Raw genomic sequence first — 27,778 nt, forward strand, 5'->3', positions numbered from 1 at the left:
TAATATTCTACTGTGTGTATATATAATATATATAATAATCTAATGTGTGTGTGTGTGTATATATATATATATTCCACAACTTCTTTATTTGTTCATCCATCAGTGGACACTTCGGTTGTTTCCATGTCCTGGCTATTGTAAATAATACTATTATAAACATAGGGGTGCAGATGTCTCCACTTCCTTCAGATATATACCCTGTAGTGGGATTGCTGGATCATATGGTAGTTCTATTTTTAATTTTTTTAGGAACCTCCATACTGTTTTCCATAGTGGCTGCACCAATTTACATTCTCACTAACAGTGCAGGAGGGTCCCGTTTTCTCCACATTCTCACCAGCACTTTTCTCTTGTCTTTTTGATGACAACTGTTCTAACGGATGTGAGGTGATATCTCATTGTGGTTTTTTTTTTTTATAGATTTATTTTTATCTTTGGCTGCGTTGGGTCTTCATTGCTGTGCGTGGGCTTTCTCTAGTTGCAGCAAGCAGGGGCTACTCTTCGTTGTGGTGCGTGGGCTTCTCAGTGCTGTGGCTTCTCTTGTGGAGCCCGGGCTCTAGGCACACGGGCTTCAGAAGCTGTGGTGTACGGGCTCAGTAGTTGTGGCTCGCAGGCTCTAGAGTGCAGGCTCAGTAGTTGTGGCACATGGGCTTAGTTGCTCCACAGCATGTGGGATCTTCCCGGACCAGGGATCAAACCTGTGTCCCCTGCATTGGCAAGCAGATTCTTAACCACTGTGCCACCAGGGAAGTCCCTCTCACTGTGATTTTGATTTATATTTCCTTGACGATTAGTGATGTTGAACACCTTTTTATATACCTGTCGGCCATTTGTATATCTTGGGAAAATTTCTATTCAGGTTCTTTGCCCATTGGATTATTATTATTATTATTTGCTGTCTAGTTGTACAACTTCTTTATATACTTTGGATATTAACCTTATACATGGTTTGCAAATATTTTTTTTCCATTCGTAGGTTGCCTTTTTATTCTGTTGATCATTTCTTTTGCTGTGCAGAAGTTTTTTAGTTTGATGTAGTCCCACTTATTTTTTATTTTGTTGCTTATGCTTTAAGTGTTGTATCTAGGAAATCACTGCAAAGACCCACGTTAAGGAACTTTTTCCTATGTTTTCTTCAAGGAGTTTTGTGGTTTCTGGTCTTTTATTTAAGTCTTTAATCCACTTTGAGTTAATTTCTGCAAGTGGTGTAAAATAGGGTTCTAGTTTCATTCTTTCACGTGTGAATATTTAATTTTCCCAGCACCATTTACTGAAGAGACTGTCTTTTCTCCATTGAGTATTCTTGGCTCCCTTGTCAAATATTAGTTGACTATTTATATATGGGTTTATTTCTGGGCTCTAAATTCTGTTCTGTTGGTCTATGTGTCTATTTTTATTCCATTTATACTGTTTTGATTACTGTAGTTTTATAGTGTAGCTTGAAATCAGGAAGTGTGATGCTTTATTCTTTCTCAGGATTGCTTTGGCTATTCAAGGTCTTTTGTGTTTCTATATAAATTTTGGTATTGTTTGTTCTACTTCTGGTTTTTTTTCCCGTATTTATTATTTATTTATTTATTTATTTGGCTGTGCCAGGTCTTGGTTGCGGCACGCAGGATATTTAGTTGCAGCATGCGGGATCTTTAGTTGCGGCATGCGGTATCTTTTAGTTGCGGAATGCGAACTCTTAGTTGCGGCATGTGGGATCTAGTTCCCTGATCAGGGATCAAACCCGGGCTCTCTGCATTAGGAGCGTGGAGTCTTAAGCACTGCAACACCAGGGAAGTCCCTCTACTTCTGTTTTTTTTTTTTAAAGCCATTGGAATCTTGATAGGGATTGAATCTATAAATGGCTTTGGGTAGCATGGATATTTTAACAATATTAATTCTTCCAATCCATGAACACAGAATACCCTTCCATTTATTTGTATTTTCTTCAGTTTCTTTCATCAATGTCTTATAGTTTTCAGGGTAGAGATTTTTTCACCTCCTTGGTTAAACTTATTCCTAAGTATTTTATTGTTTTTGATGCTACTGTAAATGGAATTCTTTTTTTAATTTATTTTTCACATCACTCTTAATGTATAGAAACACTACTGATTTTGTGTATTGATTTTGTATGCTGCACCTGTACTGAAGTTGTTGATTAGATCTAACGGTTTTGTGAAGTCTTTAGGATTTTCCATATATAAAATCATGTCATCTACAAATGAAGACAATTTTTTTTTAAGTTTTTTTTAAAAATTAATTAATTTATTTATTTTGGGCTGTGTTGGGTCTTCATTTCTGTGCGAGGGCTTTCTCTAGCCGCGGCAAGCGGGGGCCACTCTTCATCGCGATGCACGGGCCTCTCACTATCGCGGCCTCTCTTGTTGCGGAGCACAGGCTCCAGACGCGCAGGCTCAGTAGTTGTGGCTCACGGGCCTAGTTGCTCCACGGCATGTGGGATCTTCCCAGACGAGGGCTCGAACCCGTGTCCCCTGCATTGGCAGGCAGATTCTCAACCACTGCGCCACCAGGGAAGCCCCGAAGACAATTTTAATTCTTCGTTTCCCATTCTGATTCCTTTTTTGCTTTCTTGCTTGATTGCTCTGGCTAGAACTTCTAGTATTTTGTTGAAAAGGAGTGGTGAGTGTAGGCACCCTTGCCTTATTCCTGATCTTAGAGGAAACACTTTCAACCTTACCCAACTGAGTATGATGTTAGCTGTGGGCTTGTCATATATGACTTTTATTATGTTGAGGTATGTTTCTTCTATACTGAATTTGTTAAGGGTTTTTATCATGAACAGATGTTGGATTTTGTCAAATGCTTTTTCTGTGTCTTTTGAGATGATCATGTGATTTCTTTCATTCTATTAATATGATGTATCACATCGATTTATCTGCATATGTTGAACCATCCTTGCATTCCAGGAATAAATCCTTCTTGACCATGGGGAATGACCCTTTTAATGTGCTGCTGAATTTGGTTTGCTAGTATTTTATTGAGAAATTTTGCATCTGTATTCATCAGGGATATTGGCCTATACTTTTCTTGTAGTGGAATTTTTTTCTAGCTTTGGAGTCAGGGTAATGTGGGCTCATGAAGTGAGTTTGGGAGTGTTCACTCCTCTTCAAATGTTTTGAAGAATTTGAAGGATTGGAATTCTTCTTTAAATGTTTAGTAGAATTCATCAGTGAAGCCATCTGGTCCTGGACTTTTCTTCATTAGGAGATTTTTGATTACAAATTCAATCTTCTTACTCTTTATTGGTCTGTACAGATTTTTTATTTCTTCCTGATTCAGTCATGGTAGGTTGGTTGTTTCTAAGAATTTCTCCATTTCTTTTAGGTTGTCTAGTTTGTTGGTATATAGTTGTTTACAGCAGCCTCTTATGATCCTTTGTATTTCTGTGGTATCAGTTGCAGTGTTTCCTTTTCCATTTATGATTTTGTTGCTTTGAATCCTTTTTTCCCCTTCTTGGTTTGTAGAGCTAATTGTCAATTTGGTTTACCTTTTCAAAGAACCAACTTAGCTTTTTAAATCTTTTCTATTGTTTTCCTGTTCTCTGTGTCATTTATTTCTGCTCTAATCTTTATTATTTCCTTCCTTCTAACTCTGGGCTCAGTTTGTTCTTGTTCTAGTTCCTTAAGGCATACAGTTAGATTGTTTGAGATCTTTCTTATTTCTTAATGTAGGCATTTATTACTATGAACTTCCCTCTTAAAATTACATTTGCTGCATCTCATAAGTTTTGGTATGTAGCGTTTGTATTTGCAATTTGTCTCAAGATACCTTTCAAGTTTCCCTTTCAGTTTCTTCTTTGATCCATTGGTTGTTCAGGAGAGTGTTTAATTTCCATGTATTTATGAGTTTTCCAATTTCCCTCCTATTATTCATTTCTAATTTCATACCATTACGATCAGAGAAGAGATTTGGTATGATTTCAGTCTTCTTGAATTTGCTAAGACTTGTTTTGTGGCCTAACACATGATTTATCCTAGAAAGTGTTCCATGTGCACTTGAAGAATGTTTTTTCTGATTGTTGGATAACTATTCTCTATATGTCTGTTATGTCCATTTGGTCTATAGTGTTCAAATCCACTGTTTCCTCTTTGACTCTTTGAGTGATTTATCCATTGTTGAGTGTAGGGTATTAAAGTCCCTAGCTATTACTGTATTGCTGTTTATTTCTTCTGTTAGCTCTGGTAGTTTTGTATATTTAGGTGCTCTGATGTTGGGTGCATAAATATTTACAATTGTTATATCTTCCGGATGGATTGACCCTTTATCATTATGTAATGACCTTCTTTGTTTCTTTATAACATTTTTAAAGTATGTTTTGTCTGATATAATTATAGTTACCCCTGCTTTCTTTGTTTTTGGGAGTGTTTTTTGGCTACCATTTGCTTGAAATATCCTCATTTCTTCACTGTGTGGGTGTTTAAAGCTAAAATGAGTCTCTTGTAGATAATGTATCATTGGATCTTGTTTTTTTTTTTTTTTTTTTTTTTTTTTTTTTATTTATATTTATTTTTGGCTGTGTTGGGTCTTTGTTTCTGTGGGAGGGCTTTCTCTAGTTGCAGCAAGCGGGGGCCACTCTTCATCGCGGTGCGCGGGCCTCTCACTGTCGCGGCCTCTCTTGTTGGGGAGCACAGGCTCCAGACGCGCAGGCTCAGTAGTTGTGGCTCACGGGCCTAGTTGCTCCGCGGCATGTGGGATCTTCCCAGACCAGGGCTCGAACCCGTGTCCCTTGCATTGGCAGGCAGATTCTCAACCACTGAGCCACCAGGGAAGCCCCAGTTTTTTTTTTTTTTTTTAATCCATTCAGCCATTCTGTCTTGATTGGAGGAATTAATCCATTTATGTTTAAAGTAATTATTGGTAGGTAAGGACTTACTATTGCAATTTGTTAATTGTCTTCTGGCTGTTTTGTTGATCCCTTGTTCCTCATTTCTTATCCTGCTATCTTTTCTGTGTGTTTTGATGCCTTTTGGTATCAGTCTGCTTTGACTTCTTTATCATGTTCTTTGGTGTAATTAGTACAGGTTTTTCCCTTGTGGTTACCATGAAGCTTACATAAAGTATCCTAAAATATCATAAAATGTCTTAAAATAACACCCTATTTTAAACTGTTAACTTACCTTCAATAGCACTGCTAAATATTATACTTCTCCCTCTTCACATTTTAGGTTATTTATGTTACAGTTTACATAAATATTTCTTGTATTGCACATCCCATAAAGCTTACTGTAGTTATGGTTATATTTACTACTTTTTACTTTTAAACTAGAGTTGTATGTTAATTATGCATCACCATTACCATATTACAGAATCTAACTTTGACTATATGTTTACCATTACCTGTGAGTTTTACATTGCCTTAAGATGATTAATGTCCTTTTACTTTACTCCCTTTAGCATTTTTTGTAAGGCAGGTGTGGTGGTGATGAACTCCCTCAACTCTTGTTTGGGAAAGTATTTATCTCTCCTTAATTTCTGAAAGATAACTTTGTCAGGTATAGTATTCTTGGTTGATAGTCATTTTCTTTCAATGTTTTGAACCTGTCATCCCATTCTTTCCTGAAAAGTTCCTGACAAGAAGTCTGTTTATATAGTCTTACGGGAGTTCACTTGTATGTAACTTCTCTTTTTTCTTACTGTTTGCAAAATTATTTTTGTCTCTGACTTTTGATAATTATAATGTGTCTCAGTGTAGCGCTACTCTGGTTCAACCTATTTGAGGTCCTTTGAGCCTCATGGGTTTGGATGTCTATTTCTCTTCTCAGGTTTGGGAAGTTTGCAGCCATTATTGCTTTAAATATACTTTCTGTCCCTTTCTCTTCTCCTTCTGGAATTCCCATAATGCAGATACTGTTTCTTTTAATTGTGTCCCATAAGTCCCATATGCTTTTTTCACTTCTTTTTTTCTTTTTGCCTTCTCTGACTGGATAATTTCAAATGTCCTGTCTTCTAGGTCACTGATTCTTTCTTCTGCAGGGTTAAGTGTGCCTTTGAAGCTATTGATTTCTTCAGTTCAGTCATTGTATTTTTCAGCTCTAGGATTTGGCTTTTTTTTTTTTTTGATAGTTTCTATTTCTTAGAACTTTTTCTCATTTTGTTCATGCATTGTTTGCCTAATTTTGTTTAGTGAACTATAAGATCACACAGACAACTAAACTTGTTTAAGAGAATTCTGAATTCTTTGTCTGACAATCCACAGCTCTCCATTTCTGTAAGGTCAGTTTTCAGAGCTTTTTAAAGTTTCCTTTGGTGTCATGTTTACCTGTTGTGTTTTTTCATTTTTTTGTATCCTTGATTCCTTATGTTGGCATCTGTGCATTTGAATAAGCAGGCTCCTCTTCCAGGTTTGCTTTGGCAGAGAGCAAACTGAACTCTTCAACAGTCAGCTCAGTTTGAGTTTCTGGATGTGTCTGCTGGTAACGTATTTGGGCAGGTGGGGCTTGCTGTCTCTTTTGCTGCAGGGCCACTGCCCAAGCTCTGAGGTTGTGGGGCAGGGGGTGGGAGGAGGAGGGTGCTGCCACTGCTGACTGCAAACAGTTGGACAGGACTGTTGGTTTGGTTCCCTGCTCAAGTGAGGCTACAGGATGGGCTCCGCAGTTGCCAGGGCTCTCTGATCAGGCTTACTTAGACAACCGGGACTGGGCACTACACTCAGCAGGAGGCAGGGGTATGATTTAGTTTCCTTGCTCTGGTGGGACAGTAGGACAGGCCCAGGGCCTGCATAGCTCATTGTTCAGGGACCCAAATTGGGTAAAAGACTGTGCACTGAATTCCCTAGCCAGACACAGCCACCAGCTCTATTCTGGGGTGGGGGCGGGGAGCCACGGGCTGTGCTCTCTTTAAGTGCTACTGTAAGAAAGGCTGATGGACGGGCTACAAGGCTTCTTGTGTGCTCTGGTGAGCTTCCCTGGTTGGACAGGCTGAAGGCTGTATTCAGCAATGGCTGGAGCTATGAATTACTTTCCCTGCCCAGGAAGAGTGGGGGAAACTGGTTCCAAAGGTGGCGAGCCTCTTTGTTTGTGGTCTTGATTCAAACTGGCCTGCTCCCCAAGTTCCCTGGCTGAACAGTGCTATTGGCTTTGTTCTGTGGATGATCGGCTCTGCCTACTGTACACCCTTCTTGAGCACTGCTGGGCTACGCAGCTTCCAGGTGGTCTGGCCAACCTTCCTGGTCAGGTAGGGGCCAGGAGCTACACTCAGCCATGGGCTGGGCTATGACTCAGCTCCCCTGACACAGCTTCCACAATGTAGCCCAGCCTCCCATCCTCCTTCCCTTACCAAATACATAATGCTTCACACACATCTCACTTTAACATTCCTACACAAATGCATCTACCTCTGCTCGTGCCACCTCTGCTACTTAAAATGCCCTTCCCTGCCTAGCAAGCTCCTACTCATCCCTTAAAACCCAGCACAAATATCAGCCATCTAGCTCTTTCCTCTCACATAGTACTTCTCATACCACATTTGTTTACACATTGGCCTGTCCCACTTTGAGGGCAAGGACCCATCTGATTCCTAGTTCAGGAAGTACTGATGGACAAAGACAGAATTCAATATTCAACATACTGCCACTGAAATTAGGAATGGGAGCTTGACTGAATCTCCCAAGAGTTCAGCAACTACTATTCCTATAGCTTGTAGGAACTTTAAGGAACATTGGTTTTCTCAGTATTGTGATCTTATTAAGTCTCTCCCCTCCTCTCACCCCACCAGCTACCAGCTCAGGAAGCACCTGTCCCACCTTCTGCACGTAAAGCAGGTTGGAACCAGAGATATGGACAGATGGAACCGAGAGTGCATGGCTTTGATCCTCCAGGTTTGGAGGAAGGAACTGGAACTGAAACCCCCAAAGACCATGGCAGTAAGCAGGACCACCAAGAGTCCACCCAAGGGCAGCTCAGGCACCAAGCCCACCAGACACTCAGTGCTCAAGCAGATCTACGGTAACTGTCCTTCTGGGTACTTTGTAGTTTACAACAAGCACCCCCAGAGTGTGTCACATCAGAATTTGAAAACAGGATTTAATTACATTGGGCAAACCTCCATTCAGGTAGGAACTTTATTAAACTTCCAGGCACCAACAGAATTCTCATCACATTTAGTGCCTCCCTTCCAGCAATTCCGGGTCAGAATTGGTTTCATGAGGTATCCTGGTATCTCAACCGAGAGAGACTTAAAGCCAAGAGATTATCTGCTGGGCTTCATGAGTGAAAGCCTCAGCACAGCAACCGCTCTAGGCTGCTGCCTGTTTTCCCTTAAATTCTCCATTTAGAGGACTCCAGGCCCAGGCAGACCCTGCCTGCCTCACACTGACCTTCACTATGCTTAGATAGTACAGAGTTGCCTATCTGTGGGAATATCCCAGATCCAAGCCCTACAGTACATACTTGTTTAGCAGATGAACTGCTGCATACTGAAACACTTACAGCTCTGCAAAGTGCCCATCCAAATAAACTCAGAGAACAGGACTGGCTAGCTCCCCAGTGGAAAAATAAGTTAAGTCAGGGCACCCTTACAAACAGATCTGTGGCCCTGGCAGCAAAATCTGCAGACTTGACCCGGGCGGGCCTATGTAGTTTTTCCACACCATACCTAATCTATCTTGGCAGACACCTGCAAACTCAAGCCTTCACCTCAATAAAGAATTCAGAACTTGGTCAGGCCACAGCTGCCACTGGTCAGAAATAGATGATCATTGTTGGTTGATTTCAGGTTCTCAAGAAGGAAAAGTACATCAGCCCACGAGATCTTCAAAAGCCCATTCTGTGCTGGGTCTCAACTCAGGTAAGGCAGCCACTGCATGGGCAAAGCAGACTGGGGAGACCATGTGGGGGAAACAGTTCCCTTTTTTGTTTCATCCCCAAAGGTGGAAGACATTAGAACAGACTGCCAGGGGTTCCAATAGTCATTTGATTTCAGGATTACATGTGTTCTTCATCCCCCTTTCACGGAATTACCACTGTAATAAACATCTCTTCTCCAGAAGAGGCAAGTTATTTTTGCAACCAAAAGCTTATTAACATTACCTCCAGCAGAAACAATAAACGGCACCTATTATTGATCACTTTTACATACTTGTTCACATACAGGAGGGGGAAACACAAGTACTGTCATTCTTCAAAGTAATACCTTGGGAGTTCTTGCTCCATTTTGGTTTCACATTAAGATCCTCCATCTCCTTCCCAAAGATGGGAAGAAGTCCCTTGACCATAGATTCTGACTTTTGCCTTTTAGGGCCCCCTAAGGAGGCATTTAATATTTAATAGCATGTCCAGCTCAGGCTTAACTGTGCACACTTCCACTCATACAGGAGCAGCTCAGGGAACTTTCTTTTTAGCCACAAGACAAGACTGTTTTACTCAGGGCCCCTTCATTCATGCCAGAATTAAATTTGGGTGATAAGTTCAGTGCTGTCAGCAGTTAATGCCAGGTCCAGGGTTTCTCACGGGTGGCTATGGCAACACACTCACCCCAGTCCCTGAGCCACGGCCATCCTGCAGGAACAGAGCACAGCTGGGAAGGTGAACAATGACTGTCAGCATGAACTTTAACATTCATTTATTTTTGATGGGGGGAAAACCAAGAGGTGGGGGGACAGTAATTACTGCCAAAGCTTTAATAAGAGTTGGGCAACTCATGTAATATAGACAGGCTGATCAGGGGCAACTAGAGACTTTCAAAGGAATCAGGCCCATGGTTCTATGTTTAAAACAAAACAAAACAAACCTCTAGTTATACTTGAGTGAATTAAAGAATAGTTTCAAAAACACACTGTCAGATAAAACTACTTAAGAAGTAGCATTTAGATAATCAGATATTAAAGTGAGATAATCAGAGCATTTTTTACTTTGTCTCAAAAGTCCAGGACTATCAAATCTTTAAAAATGAAGGTGTTTAGTGGCATAAAGGTTTTTAGTTAAAGGACTCACAGTTAAAGGGCAGAATAAATAAAAGAAATAATGGTTTCTTAGGACGTCATATAAACTATCAGCTTGTTTGTCCTACACTGGCTTGAAAACAGATGAGGACCAAAGAGAATCTTTTCCTAAACCTAAGCTTGGGGGACACAGGTTTTATGAGGCCCACCTATCCACATTAACCATCAACATGCGAATAAGGCTGATGGTCACCAGAGCTCCTAGCTAGTTAGCTACAGCCTGTGTTTTATACAGAACACAGTCTACAAATTTCCATGAAATGGGCATGACTTGGACATACAATATAAGTTTCTGCAATGTAGAATCACAGATGGCAAATGGAACCAAGAAGGACAAACCATTCATTTTAGTCTCTACCTTGAATAGAAATTTTTGCTTTGAGAATTCCATGAGGTTAAGGATCTTTCGATTTTGCTCACTGTTCTACTTAGCTTTAGTACATTGTTTGTTTGGCACATTGTAGGTACTCAAATATTTGAGTGAGGATTGTGGCTCCTAACCTTCAATTTGGGGAGACTTTAGTAGTGCCTTTACCTCTTAAAACAAGGAGCAGAAAGTGAGCTGATTAGAGCAAAGTAACAAACTCCTTGGACTGTTTCTCTACCTGCATCCAGGAGGCAAACAATCACATTCTCCTCAGTCTTCTACACCCACCTGCAAACCACCCACACCCACAGAGAATAGCAGCACAGTAATGATCAGAGAGCACACATATATCAATGTCCTAAATCTGTGGGCCCATCTTGTTAAAAATAAAAGAATTTCCTCTAAAAAAAATTCCATTCCAACGAATGGAATAACCATGGCTTAAGTGATTACTAAACGGTACCCCCTTGTATGAACGCAGAATATTCCTGCCCACCTACAGAGGGGTATGCAGATGACAACTCAAGACTTGATACAACAAAGGCAGCCACAAACACACCAGAGTTCCAAAACAGTTCACTTTAACTTTATTGAAGTAACAGTAATAAAACCAGGTGAGAGAAAGACATATTTTTGTAACTTTTTAAAAACTACTCACCTTTCATGTTTGCTTCTTTGCTCCAGTTAGGAGCAACATCCAGCAGTACGGCCTCAGCAAGTTCTCTTAACTGGTCGGAGGCTCAGTATCCTCATTTGTTAAGTGAGAGGGTTGACTGCACCACTAAAGTTTTCCAACTGTAGCATCCTGTAACTCTGTGATTTCAAAGTCATAAAAAGGCCTAAAAAAATCCACTTCAAGCTTGACATGCCTATTATTCTATCACCTGAATAGTTTTCAAAGGAACCTATTTTCTAGAATGGACTATAGCCAAGTATGTGGCACAGGGAAAGTTACATGATAGATATATATGTTTGTGTTATGTTACAGAGACGCACAGAGAAAGCAGTATCATACCAGTTATTCCAGGCAGACTGAAGACCTAAGTTCCAGTCCTACCTCCTCAAGCAGCTGCCCCCTCATAGTCAAGGTTATTCCTTAAAGAGATGTCAGGTATCTTTGAGAGGATGGAAAATGGAGGGCTGACATCCTCCTGTCTCTACAATAAACGAGCCATCACCTTATTCAGCCCCATGGATAATCCAAACCTAAACCCTTCTTCCTCCCCACTGATCAACTCTGCCCTTCAGCATGAAAATTAATAATCTGAATATCGGGACTTCCCTGGCGGTCCAGTGGTTAAGACTCCACACTCCCAATGCAGGGGGCGCAGGTTCGATCCCTGGTCGGGGAACTAAATCCTGCATGCCGCACAGCGCAGCCAAAAATAATAATAGTAGTAGCAATAATAATAATCTGAATATCTGGTATTTGTTTTTAACAGTGAGCAACTTGCAGTGTATACACCTCCTTGAGAACAGTGGAAGATCAAAGAATTTTTCTTATAACCTGCAATCAGCTAACCCATCAAGAAACAAAACAAAGCTTCGACTGCCTATGGAGGAAGACTGTGCCCGGAGGGGGCGGTTCTAATAGCTAGTGCATAATTCTCTGATTAGCTTTTACACTTTGGGAAAACTTTAATATCCATGCCTGAAGGCTTATTAGCCTGAAAATGTAACAACTGAAAGAAATGTGTTTTCTTTCTGCTCTTACACGGCACTGTTTTGTAAATTCTTAGCCAGTGCTGAAAGGACCAGGGTAGACTATACCTGTGCAAAGCTGCCCGTGTGCCTACATGTCCGTCAGGACGGCTGGAGAAGAGTGTTTCTAATAACAGTTAAGTCTAAGTAAAACTAAGGAAGTGAGCACTAAAGACACTGCTGGGTTGGGATTTCTCCTCAATGGGTGCAAGCCTGGTTTGTTGGCTCCAGTGAAGAACCTAAATGAGATGGGGAAGAGCCTGTCCCACAGCAGCTGCCTTCAGTTCACTGCTTTTCTGGAATCTAATGCAATGGACTTCATTACAGACACCACATCCTGTTATTCCAACATCATCAGTTTTAATTTTTAGACCAGAGTCATGACCCAGTGTTTTGCTCTTAGACATTTTAAGACTGTAATAGGTATACTGTTGATTGCTTACATTTTACAGTTCCCGTGTCAGCCTCTGAAGGCCACAGGCTGCTGCCACGTCCTCTCTGTGAATGGCGTTCCTTCTGCTGAGCACCAGCAGTATCACAGCACCAAGGCCTCAGTCGGGAAGGTCTACAGACCAGACATTCATGCACGGGGTGCCAATTCAGGCCTTAACCTTCCACTTGTATTTTCTGCTTGACCTGCAGAGGTGAGCAACCTTGTCAAAATGCTGTTCCTTAGGCATGGGAAACTGTGCTAACTGCATTCTAGCTCTCTACGAACACATGGTTTAAATAAAATCCAGTGATTGTGGGCTTTTTCACATTTTTTAAGGGCAAAGCTACTAGGAATGTAGACAGGCAGAAACAATGGCATATTAGGCTCACAAATATTTCTAGAACTGCTTGCATTTTAAGATTACTGCCACCCCTGTCCTGAAAGTAAGAGATTGGAAGCAATAAAGTGTTATTTAATTACCTAGATTTTTTACAGTTGGCTAACTAAATTACTTCATTTTTATGAAAATTATAACATAAATTAAGAACTCTTATAATGGATCACTAGTAGAAAACCATTTTGTAAGAGTTACCCAGCTCAGACCAAGGACCATTTAGGTATAGGAAAATCCACAACAAATGGGAGCACTGTTTTGAAATCTTGCTAGAAATCCTCGGGAAACAACACAACTCCAGAGTGAGAAGCAACCACTCCCAAACAAAACCAAACCAAAAACTAGTTTAGTTTGTTGCTGTCTGAATGAACTGGGGCTGAGAACAAAAAGAATGAAGTTTGCCTAGATGGGACCACAAAGACACAGCTTATTTCTTACTATACAATAGAAGGTACCATATAATCGCTCTGTATTTTACATATACTTAGCTATGAAATACATAATACCTGTAACCACATATCACATGCTAGTCCAGGAAGCCAGCCTGTGCATCAATGGCAACTCCCAAGCATTATTTTCCTATTTCAGTGCAAAGGAAGGTTCATAAACAACTTCTTTAAAAGTTCAGCTTTAATGACAAACATTTATTACATCAGTCTCTTCAAAATTAGATGTGAATAAACAATTTCAAACAGTGCCTTTTCAATACACTGTACTCAACATGCTGGGTCCCTGGGGATGCCCAGTGATGTACACATTGAAGCAATAATGTAAGTCTGTGAGCCACTGCTCCTGAACACCTCCACTCTTCAATGTCTGCAGAGAAAAACAAGAGTAATATGAGAGTTGTAACAAAACTGCTTCCTGATGGTTTTTTCCCACACCCAAACAAGATCTCAAAGAGTCCTTGCGATAGTATCCTCATCTATAAATTATCACATGAAACCTCACTGAAAAAAGGAACCTATTAATCAGGTATTATTACCACAGGTAGTTAAAATTCCTAGTTTCATCCTCAAGTATTAAGTGCTACCAGTTTCTTGTTGGGTCTCTTCCCTCCCACATTTGCTAGGGACTAATGAAATTTCACCATTAACCACCCCTACACCCTGTACTTCTGCCCCTTTGCATTCTAGAATCTCATAACATTAACTGAGAATAATGATTCAACAGGTCTCAATTTGTCATTCTTATAGAAATTGGCTGATTCTCCAACCTTGGAATAATCCAAGTTCTTAACTTTTCTTCCCTTCTACTATTTCTGAATTCTGCATCCTCTTCCATTACTGAGACAATTCAGAATACATCTTGTGTTATATGTAGGTATAAGCTCTATTACTCTGAAGTATTATTACATATACCAATTAATAACCCCCTCCAATCAAAGGCCTATACAAAATACCTCACTTTAACTCTCCCAAACCAAAAACACCAAAGGAATCCTTAATAAACAGAACTGCCCGCCCCAGGTGAACACAGAGAACCAACCATTAGACAAAGCTGAAGCCTGCAACTTCCAACTTCTTCCACCTCCTCCAGTGAACTAAGTGACTGGAAATAGGCCTTAGTTTATTCCTGCTAAATTTCCTTAATGACAGCTAACATTGTTGGGTGCTTAGTAACTATCAGTTACAGTATAAACCTTACTTGGATGATCTCTTTTAATGGTCAACAAAACCCAACAATGTTGCTATTATTCCCATTTCTACAGCTAGGAAAACAAGCTCAGATAGGTTAAAAAAAAAAAAACCCACACAACTTGCCAAATTATCACAGTTAAGCAATAGAATCTGTATCACAAAACAGGTAGGAGTGACTCTGATGCTTGTACTTTTTCCAACTAAGCTGCCTGCCACCTTAATTCAGTTTGAGTATTTTAAGGTTTTTAGTACTGATTCTGCAATCAAAGTCACCCCCCTGGTTAAGTGACAGTCAGTTACTAGACGGCAGGGGAAGCCCTAAGAAATCACCACACTGGGCTTAATTGCAGGAGTCCGTCAACGCACAGAAACCCTGGCCTCCCAAGAGCCCCTCCATGCCCATGAATCTAGTACGAACAGTACAAAGCCCTTGTTCCTTGCTTCTTACTGTGATATTCTTGATGATCTGCTGCACCAAGATGGCATTGGTCAACATGTGAGTCCTGAGGGGCGCGTGCTGCAGCAGCAGGCGAAGCAGCTGGCCCACGACAGGCAGCTCCTCAGGTCCAGCTCTGCTCACCCGCAGGCTCTGCAGCATCAACCTGAGCACTCGAGGCAGGAGTGCCAGGATGGAGACACAGACGCCCCACAGCTTGTCCCTACAAAACAGAAATGAGTCAGTGAACCAACGCATACAGGAAAAGTGCCCTTTCCATACTTCCCAAGACTGAAGATGTCCTTTTAAGAAACACGGTGTTTTCTGATAAAACCCCAGAAACCAAAACTAATAAGAACTGGGTTTCATCAGAGCTAAAAAAGCAAATGCAGTGAAGAATCAGCTGCTTTCCCCTATTTTACGGGTTTCAGGAAGCCTAGCAACCAGCATTTCCCTGGGCTTAACAAGACATTCTTGAAGCCCTAGTGATCATATTTACACAGAATTCACCACAGAATGATCTATACATGCGTACTATTCTCTACCAGTGGACATTATTCAACTGTCTATTACACAACACCAAATGTCAAAAGAGTAAGAATGTCCCAATGGCAAAAAGGGAAGAAAAGAACTTCATGAAACTCTAAGCCTCTGACCTGGATTATGAGTCTCTTCAACGTGTTAGAACAGGGCAGGTTTCCAGAGAAAGATGTGCTCACAAGGAACCAAAGGGATTTGAGAAAATAACCAGTAAGGGAACTATTACAGGCCAGAGATGGTAAATAAATCCAAATTTCAGTGAGCATCATTCTTTTGGTATCTTTATAGAACAGGAACAAAAATGTTTTATGACAGAGGTAAGTGGCCTAACCACATTCTAGAAGTGTGTCAATTAAATGGAGCAATATCCTTTTGGAGGAAAAGTTCACTGGCTGCTAAAGGCTCTGACCTTAGCCTGTTACAATTTCTCTACCAAGAGTGCATAATCCTCCCAGTCCCAAATCTTTCTAAGAAAGCCTACCTCCAGACCTTTCACCATCTGACCCCCCTCCCAACTCCACATACAGCAATTGCATCAAAGGTAGATACCGAATCCATTAAGCCAAACAGATCCTCTTATCTGAAGAGACTTTATTCAGCCTGTGGACTCATGCACAGCCAGGTTAGGACAGCCATGTGCAAGAAGAAAAGAGAAAGCCAGACTGTAGACATAGCTAATGATGAGGCAAAGGCACAAAGATTAAAGACTACAAAATTTAGAAGAAAAAGAAAAGACTAGAGAAAGCTGCTTTGGTTCCTGCTGGGTTTCAAATTCCTACCTCCACAATTCCTACCCCTTGTGTTTTTTTTTTAATAAGTTGCTACTGTACTGATCCAATATATTCACTCTCTACTTGAACTTCAGTGGATTTCAAATAACTGTGGATCAAAACTGTTAAAAGAGCTTATGGATTCTACATTATACCAAATACAAGTATACTGAATGGATGAGTAAAGTTTAGAATTCTACCTTCGCACACCACAATTAAAGAAAACTGTCAGGCCAAAAAGAAGAGAGACCTGGGTACCACGAACGATGTAAGCAATACCATTTGAAGATCCATTCTTAGGGTTTTCTAAGAGTTGTCATGCACAGAAATAATTGTACCAACTCTATATAAATTGTTATGAAGTTGAGATTTTAGGTCAACATAAAGCAATGGTTCTAAACCACTCTAAAGGAACTGATGAAAGTCCAATATTTCACATACAATTTTCAGGAGTTCCACTAACTCTGCAAACTTCTGATGTATTCTGGTCAGATAATACCAACCAACCCCCCACGCCCCAAACACAGGGAAATACAGATAATATACTTTAAAAAACAAAACAAAAATACAGCCAAGCTCAAAAGCCAGAATGGGTGATATCTCTAGGTGCCAGAAACTATGACACAACTCATGAAGATACACAGAGCACAGAACTGGATATGGGATTTTGGGGCTGGGTATTCAACAGCCAACAATGTTGGAAGCTGAGGCTTCAGCCCCAGGTACGGAAAGCAGGGAGCTAGAACTGGGCTCCCTGCATAGAGCTGGACAGCCAGGAAAATGCAAATGTGAAACTGCCCCATAGGGAGGTCTCCACAACCTCCACAAACTCTCACAAAAGATTCATTCAGAGAAAGTTATACAACCCAAAACATGAGCTTGTTTGTTCAACCCCACTAGAGACAACCTCCAAAGCCCCACCTGCTCCCCAAAATAAGAGAGAATTCCCACACCAGAGAGAAACAGAGCAAACACAACTGACAAGACCTTTAACACCAATAAAGTGAGAATGACAAAGAGCCAAGTAAAAACTCAAAATAGATGAAAGAGAAAACAATAGCTGATACAGTAAAAACTCAATAGAAGGATTAAACAAAAGAATTAGCAAAGTGGAAGATGTTGAGAGAGGACAGAATGAGAAACTCCCTATGTTTAAAAGGAGTTTTTAGGAGAGAATAGAAACAGTGGGGAAGATAACAGAAATAAAAACACAGCTGAAGAAAAAACATTAAGTCTTCAGATTAAAGGAGTACACTAAGTCTCAAGCAGGATAAATAACAACAAACCTACACTAGGATACACCCTGATTTGCAATGCAACAAAAAGAAAACAGTGAAACCATAGAAAAGAATAGATTACTAACCTAGGGCCAGGACAGGAATAAAGATGCAGACCTACTACAGAATGGACTTGAGGACACGGGGAGGGGGAAGGGTAAGCTGGGACGAAGTGAGAGAGTGGCATGGACATATATACACTACCAAATGTAAAACAGATAGCTAGTGGGAAGCAGCCACATAGCACAGGGAGATCAGCTCGGTGCTTTGTGTCCACCTAGAGGGGTGGGATAGGGCAGGTGAGAGGGAGATGCAAGAGGGAGGAGATATGGGGATATATGTATACGTATAGCTGATTCACTTTGTTATACAGCAGAAGCTAAGACAACACTGTAAAGCAATTATACTCCAATAAAGATGTTAAAAAAAAAAAAGAATAGATTACTACCTACAAACCAAAAGGGCTCAGTTGAACAGCAGATCTTTCATTACTAACAATGAATCCAGAAGACAACAGAATAGTTTCTTCAAAGTACAGTGGCCACAGTCTGAATACCTCAAATTGGTCAAGCCCAATTTTTTGGTCAGCACTTGTGAAATCAAAAGCTCCCGGTAGTTTGACTGGCACTCTCATTATTGGTAATCTCACAAACACCTTCTCTAGGAGGGTAGGAGCAGCCTAAAAGGGAGACTTAAGTACCTAAGACTCTGGCTGCCAACACTTCTTTGTGACTAATGTCATCCTGAGAGATGCATATCAAACTCAATACACGGTACAAAACACTTTTAAAAACAGAATTTTACACAGGCAAAATGTATTAAATACAGTGAATTTTGTTCAGTCCAACCATATAAAATCAAAGCAGGATGTTTTTCTATTAAGAAACTAAAAAAGATCTTTGAAACTTATCAGAGTATATCACAAAGGGGCTACATTTCAAGTGACAGGAAATAACAAACAGTAATATACATATTTCATAAATGGGGATGCTCATTATAAAATTTTTAGAACCCTGAGAAGTTCCTTGCTATTTACAAAGCCTTTTCTTGAACTATCAGGCCCAGAAGTTTGATGATGGTAAGTACCATCAAATCTATGCTTGTTTATGTGTAAATTTTACAGGATATTAACAGTGAAACGTACAAAGTTTTAAATACACACACTTAACGGAAAAAATCCAAATGTCTGTTGACAGTAAAATGGATAAGTTATAGTACATTCATATAACAGAATCCTACAGAGCAGGGGTACGACCACAGCCAATCCAGCTCACAGCCTGTATTTGTAAACAGAATTTTATTGGAACACAGCTACACCCATTCATTCATGTATCATCTAATGCTGCTTTCACATGACCAGGGCAGTGCTGAGTAGTTCTGACAAGAGACTTTATGGTTTGAAAACCCTAAAATATTCACTGACTCCTTACAGAAAGAAGTTTGCTGACTCCTGGTATAGAGAAACAAAAATGAATGAAATACATCTTCGAATCAACGTGAGTAACTCTCACAAACGATGATGAAAATAAAGTCACAAAAAATACATATAGTATGATTCCTTTTATATCAAATTCTTAAAATATGCAAAACAAAAATGAAATTGCTCACAAATGCATATAAAATTTTTAAATAAAAAGGTAAGGAAGTGACTAACACAGAAGTGATCTCTGGGGATGCAGAAGAGAAATGTAACTGTGGAGGGTACATGGAGAAAGTGTGCTGACGATGTTCTATTTCTGAACCAGGAGGTTGGTTAAACAGGTGTTCAGTTTATACTCTTTAAACTCTTTAAATGTTTTATACAATCGTATGTATATTTCGGTGACATTTAAAAGCTCAAAAAAGAAAGGCAAATGTCAAAATGTGATAGAATGATTTTTATTTTCTTATATTTGCTCATCTGTTAGATTTTTTAAAAACCTTCTGCAATGAATTGTTAACAGCATACCAATGAGAACATAAGCATGAGAAAACTCTTTGAAAATTAAAGTGAAATCTTCTATACTATCCTAGAAGCTTTAGTCTAAAAATTACAGAGGAGCAAAAGTACTAATTAAAAACACTAGCATCTTAGAACAATTTCCTTAAACCCAAGAATTTAAAAATCCATGCTGGCTAGTTCTAATGAAGCCCAAAACAAAATACAAAGGCTTGTACTAATAATAAGCCCATCCTTCTAAAAGTAGAATTTTTTTTCTTGCCAGATCTATAGCAAAGTTAATAAGGAAAGCTCTCAGGAAACTTCATAATGCCATCTAACTTTTCAAATTTGTAGCTTACAGGAAAAAAAAAAAAAAAAAACTAAGACTGCTCACCACATCACAAAGGGGATTCATAAAAGAACAAAGAAAAAGCTAGCTAGGTTTATACAAACTCTAGAAGAGAATTAGATTTTGGAAATATCAGCTTGACTGACTGACCCACTGCCTGATTGACTGAGGGGAGGTGAACAAGTAGGAAAAAAATTAAAGTTTAAGAATACAGAAACTATTACCTCTTTCTTAGATGTTCTGCTTCTCCTTTCTCTAAAGTGAGCAGAAAATAAAGAAGACTGTAGCAACAAGAAGCCAGAAATGGCAGCAGCGTCTCACTAAGTACACACGTATGATCCAGGAGCTTACAGATAACACCCAAAACACAGCCCACCGTGCTGTCAGGAATTACAGTCAACCCAACCTAGGCAGAGAAAAATGAGATTAATGACCTCTTCACAACAGCCCCTCTCCCCAGAATAAAACCAAACACCATTATCTGGAGAGTTAACCTTCCAACACTACTGGTGGAAACTTGTATATACATAATACATGCCATGCCACCAACCACACCTTAAGATCCTGTTTTCCTTTGAGAATTTAGTTGCTACGTTAAATGACTTTGAAAATACACAAACTCAGGAAATACTATTAACCCAATCCACTGCCTCCCCTTCATGACAAAGTCTCCTAAAATTTTCTAGATGTTACAATTTCTACTGATGGACAGAAATACTATTATTTAAAAGGATTATTTCATGCATCCAAAGAAGATCTTGATACCAGCAATCACATTTACATGATCTTCAGATTATCCAGACTGGAAAACTCCAATATCTGGCACCACCCCCACCCCAGGTAATTAAATGTACAAACTACAGTTCCTTTTACAATTATCCTTCCCCTGCCCTTTGATTTAGCCAGTCATTCAGACATAACTAAGGAAAATACCTATACTGGAGTAAGATAATACTATACTTACACTTGACTGCTTCACTGTCCCAAAACCCAGATAAGGGACATCATGGTGTGCTAACCACCTGGACTCTGCCGTATAAAGTGTCATTCAGCTGGACTCTAACTTGTAACTGCATGCATACATGGTCTAAATCTCCTGCAAACTACTGCTGAGTCATCATAAACTCTGCAGGTTCTGATGTCTTAACCTTTACCCAGGCTGTCTGTAAGAAGTGGCCAGATCAACACTGGAATGTTGATCTTTTACTAGAATAGTGAATGTAGTCAAAGGGCATAAATTTCTGGAGTGGAAGTAAAAAAAAAAAAAGAAAAAGAAAAAAGATGGGTATCTTTGGAGACACAGTGTATAAGGATTAGAAGTTTGATAGCAGGGAGAAAAGAGAGTACTGAGGATTCAAAGCAGTAGTCTTCCAACTCGAGGTAAGTAAAGAAAAGGCACTGTAGATATGCCTATAAAATTATCCAAACAAGTGAGAGTCCCTGGAAGATAAAGTTTTGGAGTCCCCCCTTGCACTGTAACACATCATTATACTAAAAAGCCAAAGGGCAAAGTGTAAATGTTGGAGGAAGTTAAAAGCAAAACCCAGGCATACCTAATGAGAATTTAACGCCAATGGGAACTAGAGACACCCACTGGCCAAAAGACAAGTCAGTTTCATGGCTGAGCTCACTGCTTCCAGTGACCGGGCCTTGAGCCTGTGAGGTGACATCCCTACTTTACACCCCAAACCTTCTGGGTGGAAACTGAACCCCAGTCTGGATGCTGGATTCCCAACACAATGACACCTGGCACATGTTAATTAAAGCATTTTAAGTCAGAAGGACCTGAGGTTTAAGAGGTCTTTCATTGCTCAGATGTAAAAAGTAAGGTCCTGGCAAAAGAGGAGATTTTCCCAAGGTCACAGAATTAATTAATAACAGCCAGGAAAAACACCAAGATTTCTCAGTTCTCACCACAGCATCATGAAATTATTAAGCTTAGACTTCTGGACACTCACTCTCTCCTTGGTTATGGCAAACTCAATCTTAACCAAATCTCTATGCTTGTGTAACAGAAAAGAATTTTAAGTATATTTACCAAATGCTTACTGATGGCACTTTGCAGGATGTCAAAGCTTTGGCTTCGGGCAGGGATAACCAATAAATTGTGACAAACTGTCTGTCAGAAAAGGAGAAAACCAATACCAAATCAGAACATTTTAGTCAGAAACAAGTTCAATAGTTTTTTAAAAAAATCTACTTGCTCTATATATTAAAAGGAAACTTAACAAAAAGTGACTTTAAAGATGCAAATGTCAAACAATCAAGCCTCATATAAATGGTCCAGTTTTCCAAATAATTCATTTATTAAACATTTACTGAGCACTGAGCTAGGCCTATTAGGTGCTATGCATAGGAATGAAAGAAAGAGAAACTCTTCTGTCTCACAGCCCTCAAGGAGCTTACAGTCTACCAAGGCAGAGACTACATTTCTATTAAGTAAGTGCTACAATAGGGAGATCTCAGTGATGGGAACAAAGGGCAGACAAAAGCCTTTCTCCCATTTGGTGGAAAAATATAACACTGAAAAAAACTTACAATTCAGAAAATACCAATACCATGTTCAAATTAATTATAATGCTGCCTCTTATTCCCTAAAGGTAAAAGGAAAATAGTCTATAGGAAAAGAAGAAAAATATGAATGAGGTGGGAATCAAATCTCTAGTATTTTTCATTTTCTAAGTTCTCAAGAAAACAAGAAGAGGGAAGGACAGCATCAAGTCCTTCAAAGAATCACAACACAACTCCAGAAGCTGATGGAATGCAGTACCAAAAATCAAGTATGTAGAAAAATCCCACGGAAAGATAAGACTGGTGGAAAGAATATCACTCTAGGAAGAGAATGAATAGTCAAGATAAATTCAAGAGGACTGTTAATCCTCAAAAAATCAACATCTCTATGCATTATGTCTCTATAAAACCTCTTGTAGAGCGACCACCCAGAGTTTTCACATGGCAATTGTCTTATCTTTTAAACCTACAGGTAACAACGGAAACAACGTATTTCCAATGCCATCTTTCTACTTCAAAATGAGTGTAATGAATATTTTCACTCATAAATGATAAATCATATTTGAAAGGCCCATTCAATAATAAATGATCACTCAATCCCTTCCCTTCTGCCTCCCCTCCCCTTCCTGAACGATTCAGTTCTAAAGACACTGCATGAGGCCAAGCTAGACATCACCACTAGAGTGGGTGGGAGAGCTTCAGTGGCCCAGAGCAGGCTACCCATTAACAAATGGAGGCACACTGTCCCCAAGAGTTGGAGCTCAAATGCGATAAGGAAGATGCCTGCATGGGAAAAGGGTGGCGCCAAAAGAAGACTGATTACAGGCAAAGTAACTGATGAAGTAGGTAAATATATTAAGCAAAATGGAAGTCAGGTTTCTCACCATCAGAAAAGGCAGGTACAAGAGGAAAAGGAGACAGCTAGAATGAACCCAGTGGTGTTGCGTTCCTGATTTCTGTTCACTGATAGGGCATGGGAACAGCAACATCTAATAGCAATGACCACACTTAAGAGTCCAGAAGTTGGTTTCTAAAATCCATTCTCCACTTACAGGAAAACTGGGCTTCTTAAAGAAATACCTGATTGCAGGGCTGGGACAGGGAAAATACAACATGAATCTGAAACAATTTGTGGTACAAGAAAGTAAGGAAGCAAGCTGACTCTTGAACAATGTGGGGGGCAGTGGGTAGGGGTGCCGACACTCCATGCAATCGAAAATCTGCGTATCACTTCATAGTCGGCCCTCCATATCTGAGGTTCCTCGTATCTGCAGATTCAACCAACCATGCATCATGTAGTACTGTAGTATTTACTACTGAAATAAATCTCCAAACAAATAAGTGGGCACAGTTCAAACCTGTGTTGTTCAAGGGTCAACTGTACTCAGAGAAAAATGAGGACGTATCAAAAGAACAAAGAAGCCAGCTTTCAGGAGGTAACCATGGCAAACATGAGAGTATCAAAATTAATAAGGATAGTAAGGAATTTTAACCCACTGGAAAATACAGGAAACCATACTAACAAAAATAAATAAATGAATAAATTCGAAGACCAAAAAGGAATGTGATATTTACATTGTTTCAAAGTATCTCCTCATAAAATATTACTAATAACAAAGGGGAAGAAGTAAAGAGTGGAGAACATGGACAGACACCACTTACTCAAGGGATCAAAGTGAACATCTAATGGGACAAATCAAAACCACGCACCACCTGACAGGATGCAGTCAGAAAACCACAGCATCACTCATGTCATATTCCTGCCAAATTTATATAACTTGATCTAACCATGAGAAAATAAACTAAACCTGAATTGAGAGAAATTTTACAAAATAACCGTCCTGTGTTCTTCAAAAGTGTCAATGTCAACGAAAGACAAGGAAAGACTGAGGAACTATTCCAGATTTTGAAAGAGACTAAACAGACATTACAACTAAATGCAATGAATCATTTCAGATGGATCCTTTAAAGTACATTATTGGGACAACTGGCAAAACAGGAGTAAAGTCTGAGGATTAGATGACAGTAATATACCAATGTTAATTTCCTGATTCTGATGACTATATTTGTTTACATAATGGAATGGTCTTGTTTAAGACAAATACAGGCATACCCAAGATATTGTGAGTTCAGTTCCAGACCACTGCGATAACATAAATATAGCAATAAAGCAAACATCACAATAAAGCGAGTCACACATTTTTTTGGTTTCCCAGTGCATACAAAAGATATGTTTATACTATACTGTAGTCCATTTCATGTACAAGAGCATTGTCTATAAAAACAATGTACATATCTTAATTTTAAAATATTCCATTGCTAAAACATGCTAACCATCATCTGAGCCTTCAGTGAGTCATAATCTTTGTGACAGTGGAGGGTCCTGCCTTGATGGTGATGGCTGCTGACTGATCAGGGTGGTGACTACTGAAGGCTGAGGTGGCTGTGGCCATTTCTTTTAAAATAAGACAACAGTAAGATTTGCCAGATAGATTGACTCTTCCTTCCAACAGCACTTTACCCAAAATGGAACTTCTTTCAAAATTGGAGTCAATCTTCTTGAACCCTGTCACCACTTTATCAACTAAGTTTATGTAATATTCTAAATCCTTTGCTGTCATTTCAACAATCTTCACATCTTCACCAGGAGTAGATTCCATGTCAAGAAACTACTTTCTCTGCTTATCCATTAGAAGCAACTCATCCATTAAAAGTTTTATCATGAGATATCTACAATAAAAGTCACATCTTCAGACTCCACTTCTAATTCTAGTTCTCTTGCTATTTCCACCACATCTGCAGTTATTTCCTCCACTGAAGTCTAGAATACCCCTCAAAATCATGAGGGTTGGGATCAACTTCTTCCAAACTCATCTTAATGCTGATATTTTGACCTCTTGCCATGAATCACGAATGATCTTAATGGCATCTAGAATGATGAATCCTTTCCAGAAAGTTTCCAATTTGCTTCGCTCAGATCCATCAGATGAATCACTATCTATGGCAGCTATAGCTTTACGAAATGTGTTTCTTATATAATACGAGTTGAAGGTCTAAATGACTCCTTGATCCATGCACTGCAGAACGGATGTGTGTGAGCAGGCATGAAAAAAACAATAATCTCATTGTACATCTCCATGAGAGTTCTAGGGTGACCAGGTGCATTGTCAATGAGCAGTAATATTTTGAAAGTAATCTTTTTTTCTGTGCAGAAGGTATCAACAGTGGGCTTAAAATAATCAGTAAACCATGTTGTAAACAGATGTGCTGTCATCCAGGCTTTGTTGTTTCATTTACAGAACACAAGCAGAGAAGATTCAGCATAATTCCTTTTTTTTTAACTGTTTTTTTTTCCTGCTCACTTCTCTTTTTTAAAAAAATTTATTCATTTATATTTTATTTTTGGCTGCGTTGGGTCTTCGTTGCTGCACACAGGCTTTCTCTAATTGCAGCGAACAGGGGCTACTCTTCACTGCAGTGTGTGGGCTTATCATTGCGGTGGCTTCTCTTGTCGCAGAGCGCAGGCTCAGTAGTTGTGGCATATGGGCTTAGCTGCTCCGCGGCATGTGGGATCTTCCCAGATCAGGGCTCGAACCCATGTCCCCTGCATTGACAGGCGGATTCTTAACCACTGCACCACCAGGGAAGTCCATAATTCTTAAGGGCACTAGGATTTTCAGAACGGTAAATGAGTGTTGGCTTCAACTTAAAGTTACCAGCCACATTAGCCCCTAACAAGTCAGCCTGACCTTTGAAGCTTCGAAACCAGGCACTGACTTCTCCTCTCTAGCTATGAAAGTCCTAGATGGCAACTTCTTCCAATATAAAGCTGTTTTGTCTACACTGAAAACCTGCTGTTTAGTGTATCCACCTTCAATAATATCTTAGCTAGATATTCTGGATAATTTGTTGCAACTTCTCCATCAGCTGCTTCATCTTGCACTTTTAATGTTATGCAGACAGCTCTTTTCCTTAAACCTCATGACCCAGCCTCTGCTACCTTCAAACTTTTCTTCTGCAGCTTCCTCACCTCTCTCAGCCTTCACAGAATCAAAGGGAGTTAGGGCTTTGCCCTAGATTTGGCTTAAGGGAATGTTGTAGGTGGTCTGACTGAAAGAGACTGAAAGAAAGGCTGTTTCACTTTCTTATCATTCCTGTGTTCACTGAAATAGCACTTTTAATTTCAAGAACTTTTCTTTTGCATTCACAACTTGGCTAACTGGCAGAAAGGTCTAGTTTTCAGCCTATCTTGGCTTTCAACATGCCTTCCTCACTAAGCTTATAATTATTTCTAGCTTTTGATTTAAAGTAAGAGTTGTGCAACTCTTCCTTTCACTCGAACACACCTATAGGCCATTGTAGGGTTATTAATTGGCCTAATGGCAGTATTGTTGTGTCTCAGGGAATCGGGAGAGAGATGAGGGAGGGCTGGTTGGTGGAGCAGTCAGAACACACACATTAAGTTGACCGTCTCATGTGGGCATGGTTCGTAATGCCCCAAAACAATTACAATAGCAATGTCAAAGATCACTGATCACAGATCATCATAAGAAATACATTAACAATGAAAAAGTTTGAAATATTGCAAAAATTACCAAACTGTGACACAGAGACATGAAGAGTACAAATGCTGTTGGAAAAATGAAGACCAACAGACATCCTCGATGCAGGGTTGCCACAAATCTTCAGTTTGTAAAAAAGAGTATCTGCAAAGTGCTTTAAAACAAAGTATGCCTGTATGCTGAAGTATGAGGTACGGGCATTCTGTCAAATAGTCTAAGAAAATAGAAGTTCTTTGTCCTGTAGTTATAATTTTTCTCAAAGTTTGAAAATGTTTCAAAGTAAAATAAAAATATAAACACATAGATGTATACACACACATAAACATACACAAATACAGGCAATCCTCACTTCTGCAATTACAGTGTTAACAAAAGCTTGCATACTTCAGAACCCTGACCTCACATTGCACAATTCCAGAACAGGCATGCTAATTTGGTACAATGTGGAAATTAAGGGTTTTTTTAAAATAGAAAACTTCATTTTTCTTAAGAAGGTTTTGTACATTTAATTTCTACATTGAAGTATTTTCTACCTAATTTTATCAGGAAATATACAGAAATGTCATGCACCTAACACTTTTTATAAAATCTTTTTATTGCTATATTAAAATGTTAAAAAGAGCAAGTAAAAGAAAGAAATTATAATTATTAAAATACTAAAATTCAGATTTAGAGATTCTTTCACTTACCAATAAAATTACATCACAGAATATATTTACAGAATGAAAATTTCCATATACCCACACTACAAAACGGCTCAATTGTTCTAAGAAAGTGTCGTCAAATTTACCTTTGGCAGATTACATTTTACCTTTCCCCTGTTGGCCATGTCTCAACTACTATCAATGAATAATAAAAAACGATAAGAAAGAGATAGACAACCTGCCTCTATTCTGGGGCTCTTTCCTTACCCCAGTATTTCTTTACGTAC

At 39.4% G+C, this 27,778-nt stretch overlaps 2 protein-coding genes across 5 annotated transcripts in view; one reads left to right on the forward strand and one right to left on the reverse strand.

Moving 5' to 3' along the window:
* Positions 1-12,930, forward strand: part of INVS (inversin) — a 152,043-nt gene extending 139,113 nt beyond the window's left edge. For all 4 annotated transcript variants that reach the window (XM_059925181.1, XM_059925183.1, XM_059925182.1 and 1 more), the window contains 3 exons: positions 7,723-7,952; positions 8,722-8,793; positions 11,756-12,930. In XM_059925181.1, the coding sequence (XP_059781164.1) occupies positions 7,723-7,952; positions 8,722-8,793; positions 11,756-11,904 (451 nt within the window). In that variant the 3' untranslated portion in view covers positions 11,905-12,930. The remainder of the gene's footprint in view (positions 1-7,722; positions 7,953-8,721; positions 8,794-11,755) is intronic.
* A 523-nt stretch (positions 12,931-13,453) lies between these two features.
* TEX10 (testis expressed 10) overlaps positions 13,454-27,778 on the reverse strand; it is a 53,172-nt gene continuing 38,847 nt past the window's right edge. The window contains exons 12-15 of the mRNA XM_059925185.1: positions 21,813-21,893; positions 19,999-20,180; positions 14,930-15,140; positions 13,454-13,657 (exon numbers count right to left, since the gene is read on the reverse strand). Coding sequence (XP_059781168.1) covers positions 13,544-13,657; positions 14,930-15,140; positions 19,999-20,180; positions 21,813-21,893 — 588 coding nt within the window. The 3' untranslated portion in view covers positions 13,454-13,543. The remainder of the gene's footprint in view (positions 13,658-14,929; positions 15,141-19,998; positions 20,181-21,812; positions 21,894-27,778) is intronic.

Source organism: Balaenoptera ricei, chromosome 6 (assembly GCF_028023285.1).
Source record: "Balaenoptera ricei isolate mBalRic1 chromosome 6, mBalRic1.hap2, whole genome shotgun sequence".
In the NCBI taxonomy this organism is placed as follows: Eukaryota; Metazoa; Chordata; class Mammalia; order Artiodactyla; family Balaenopteridae; genus Balaenoptera; species Balaenoptera ricei.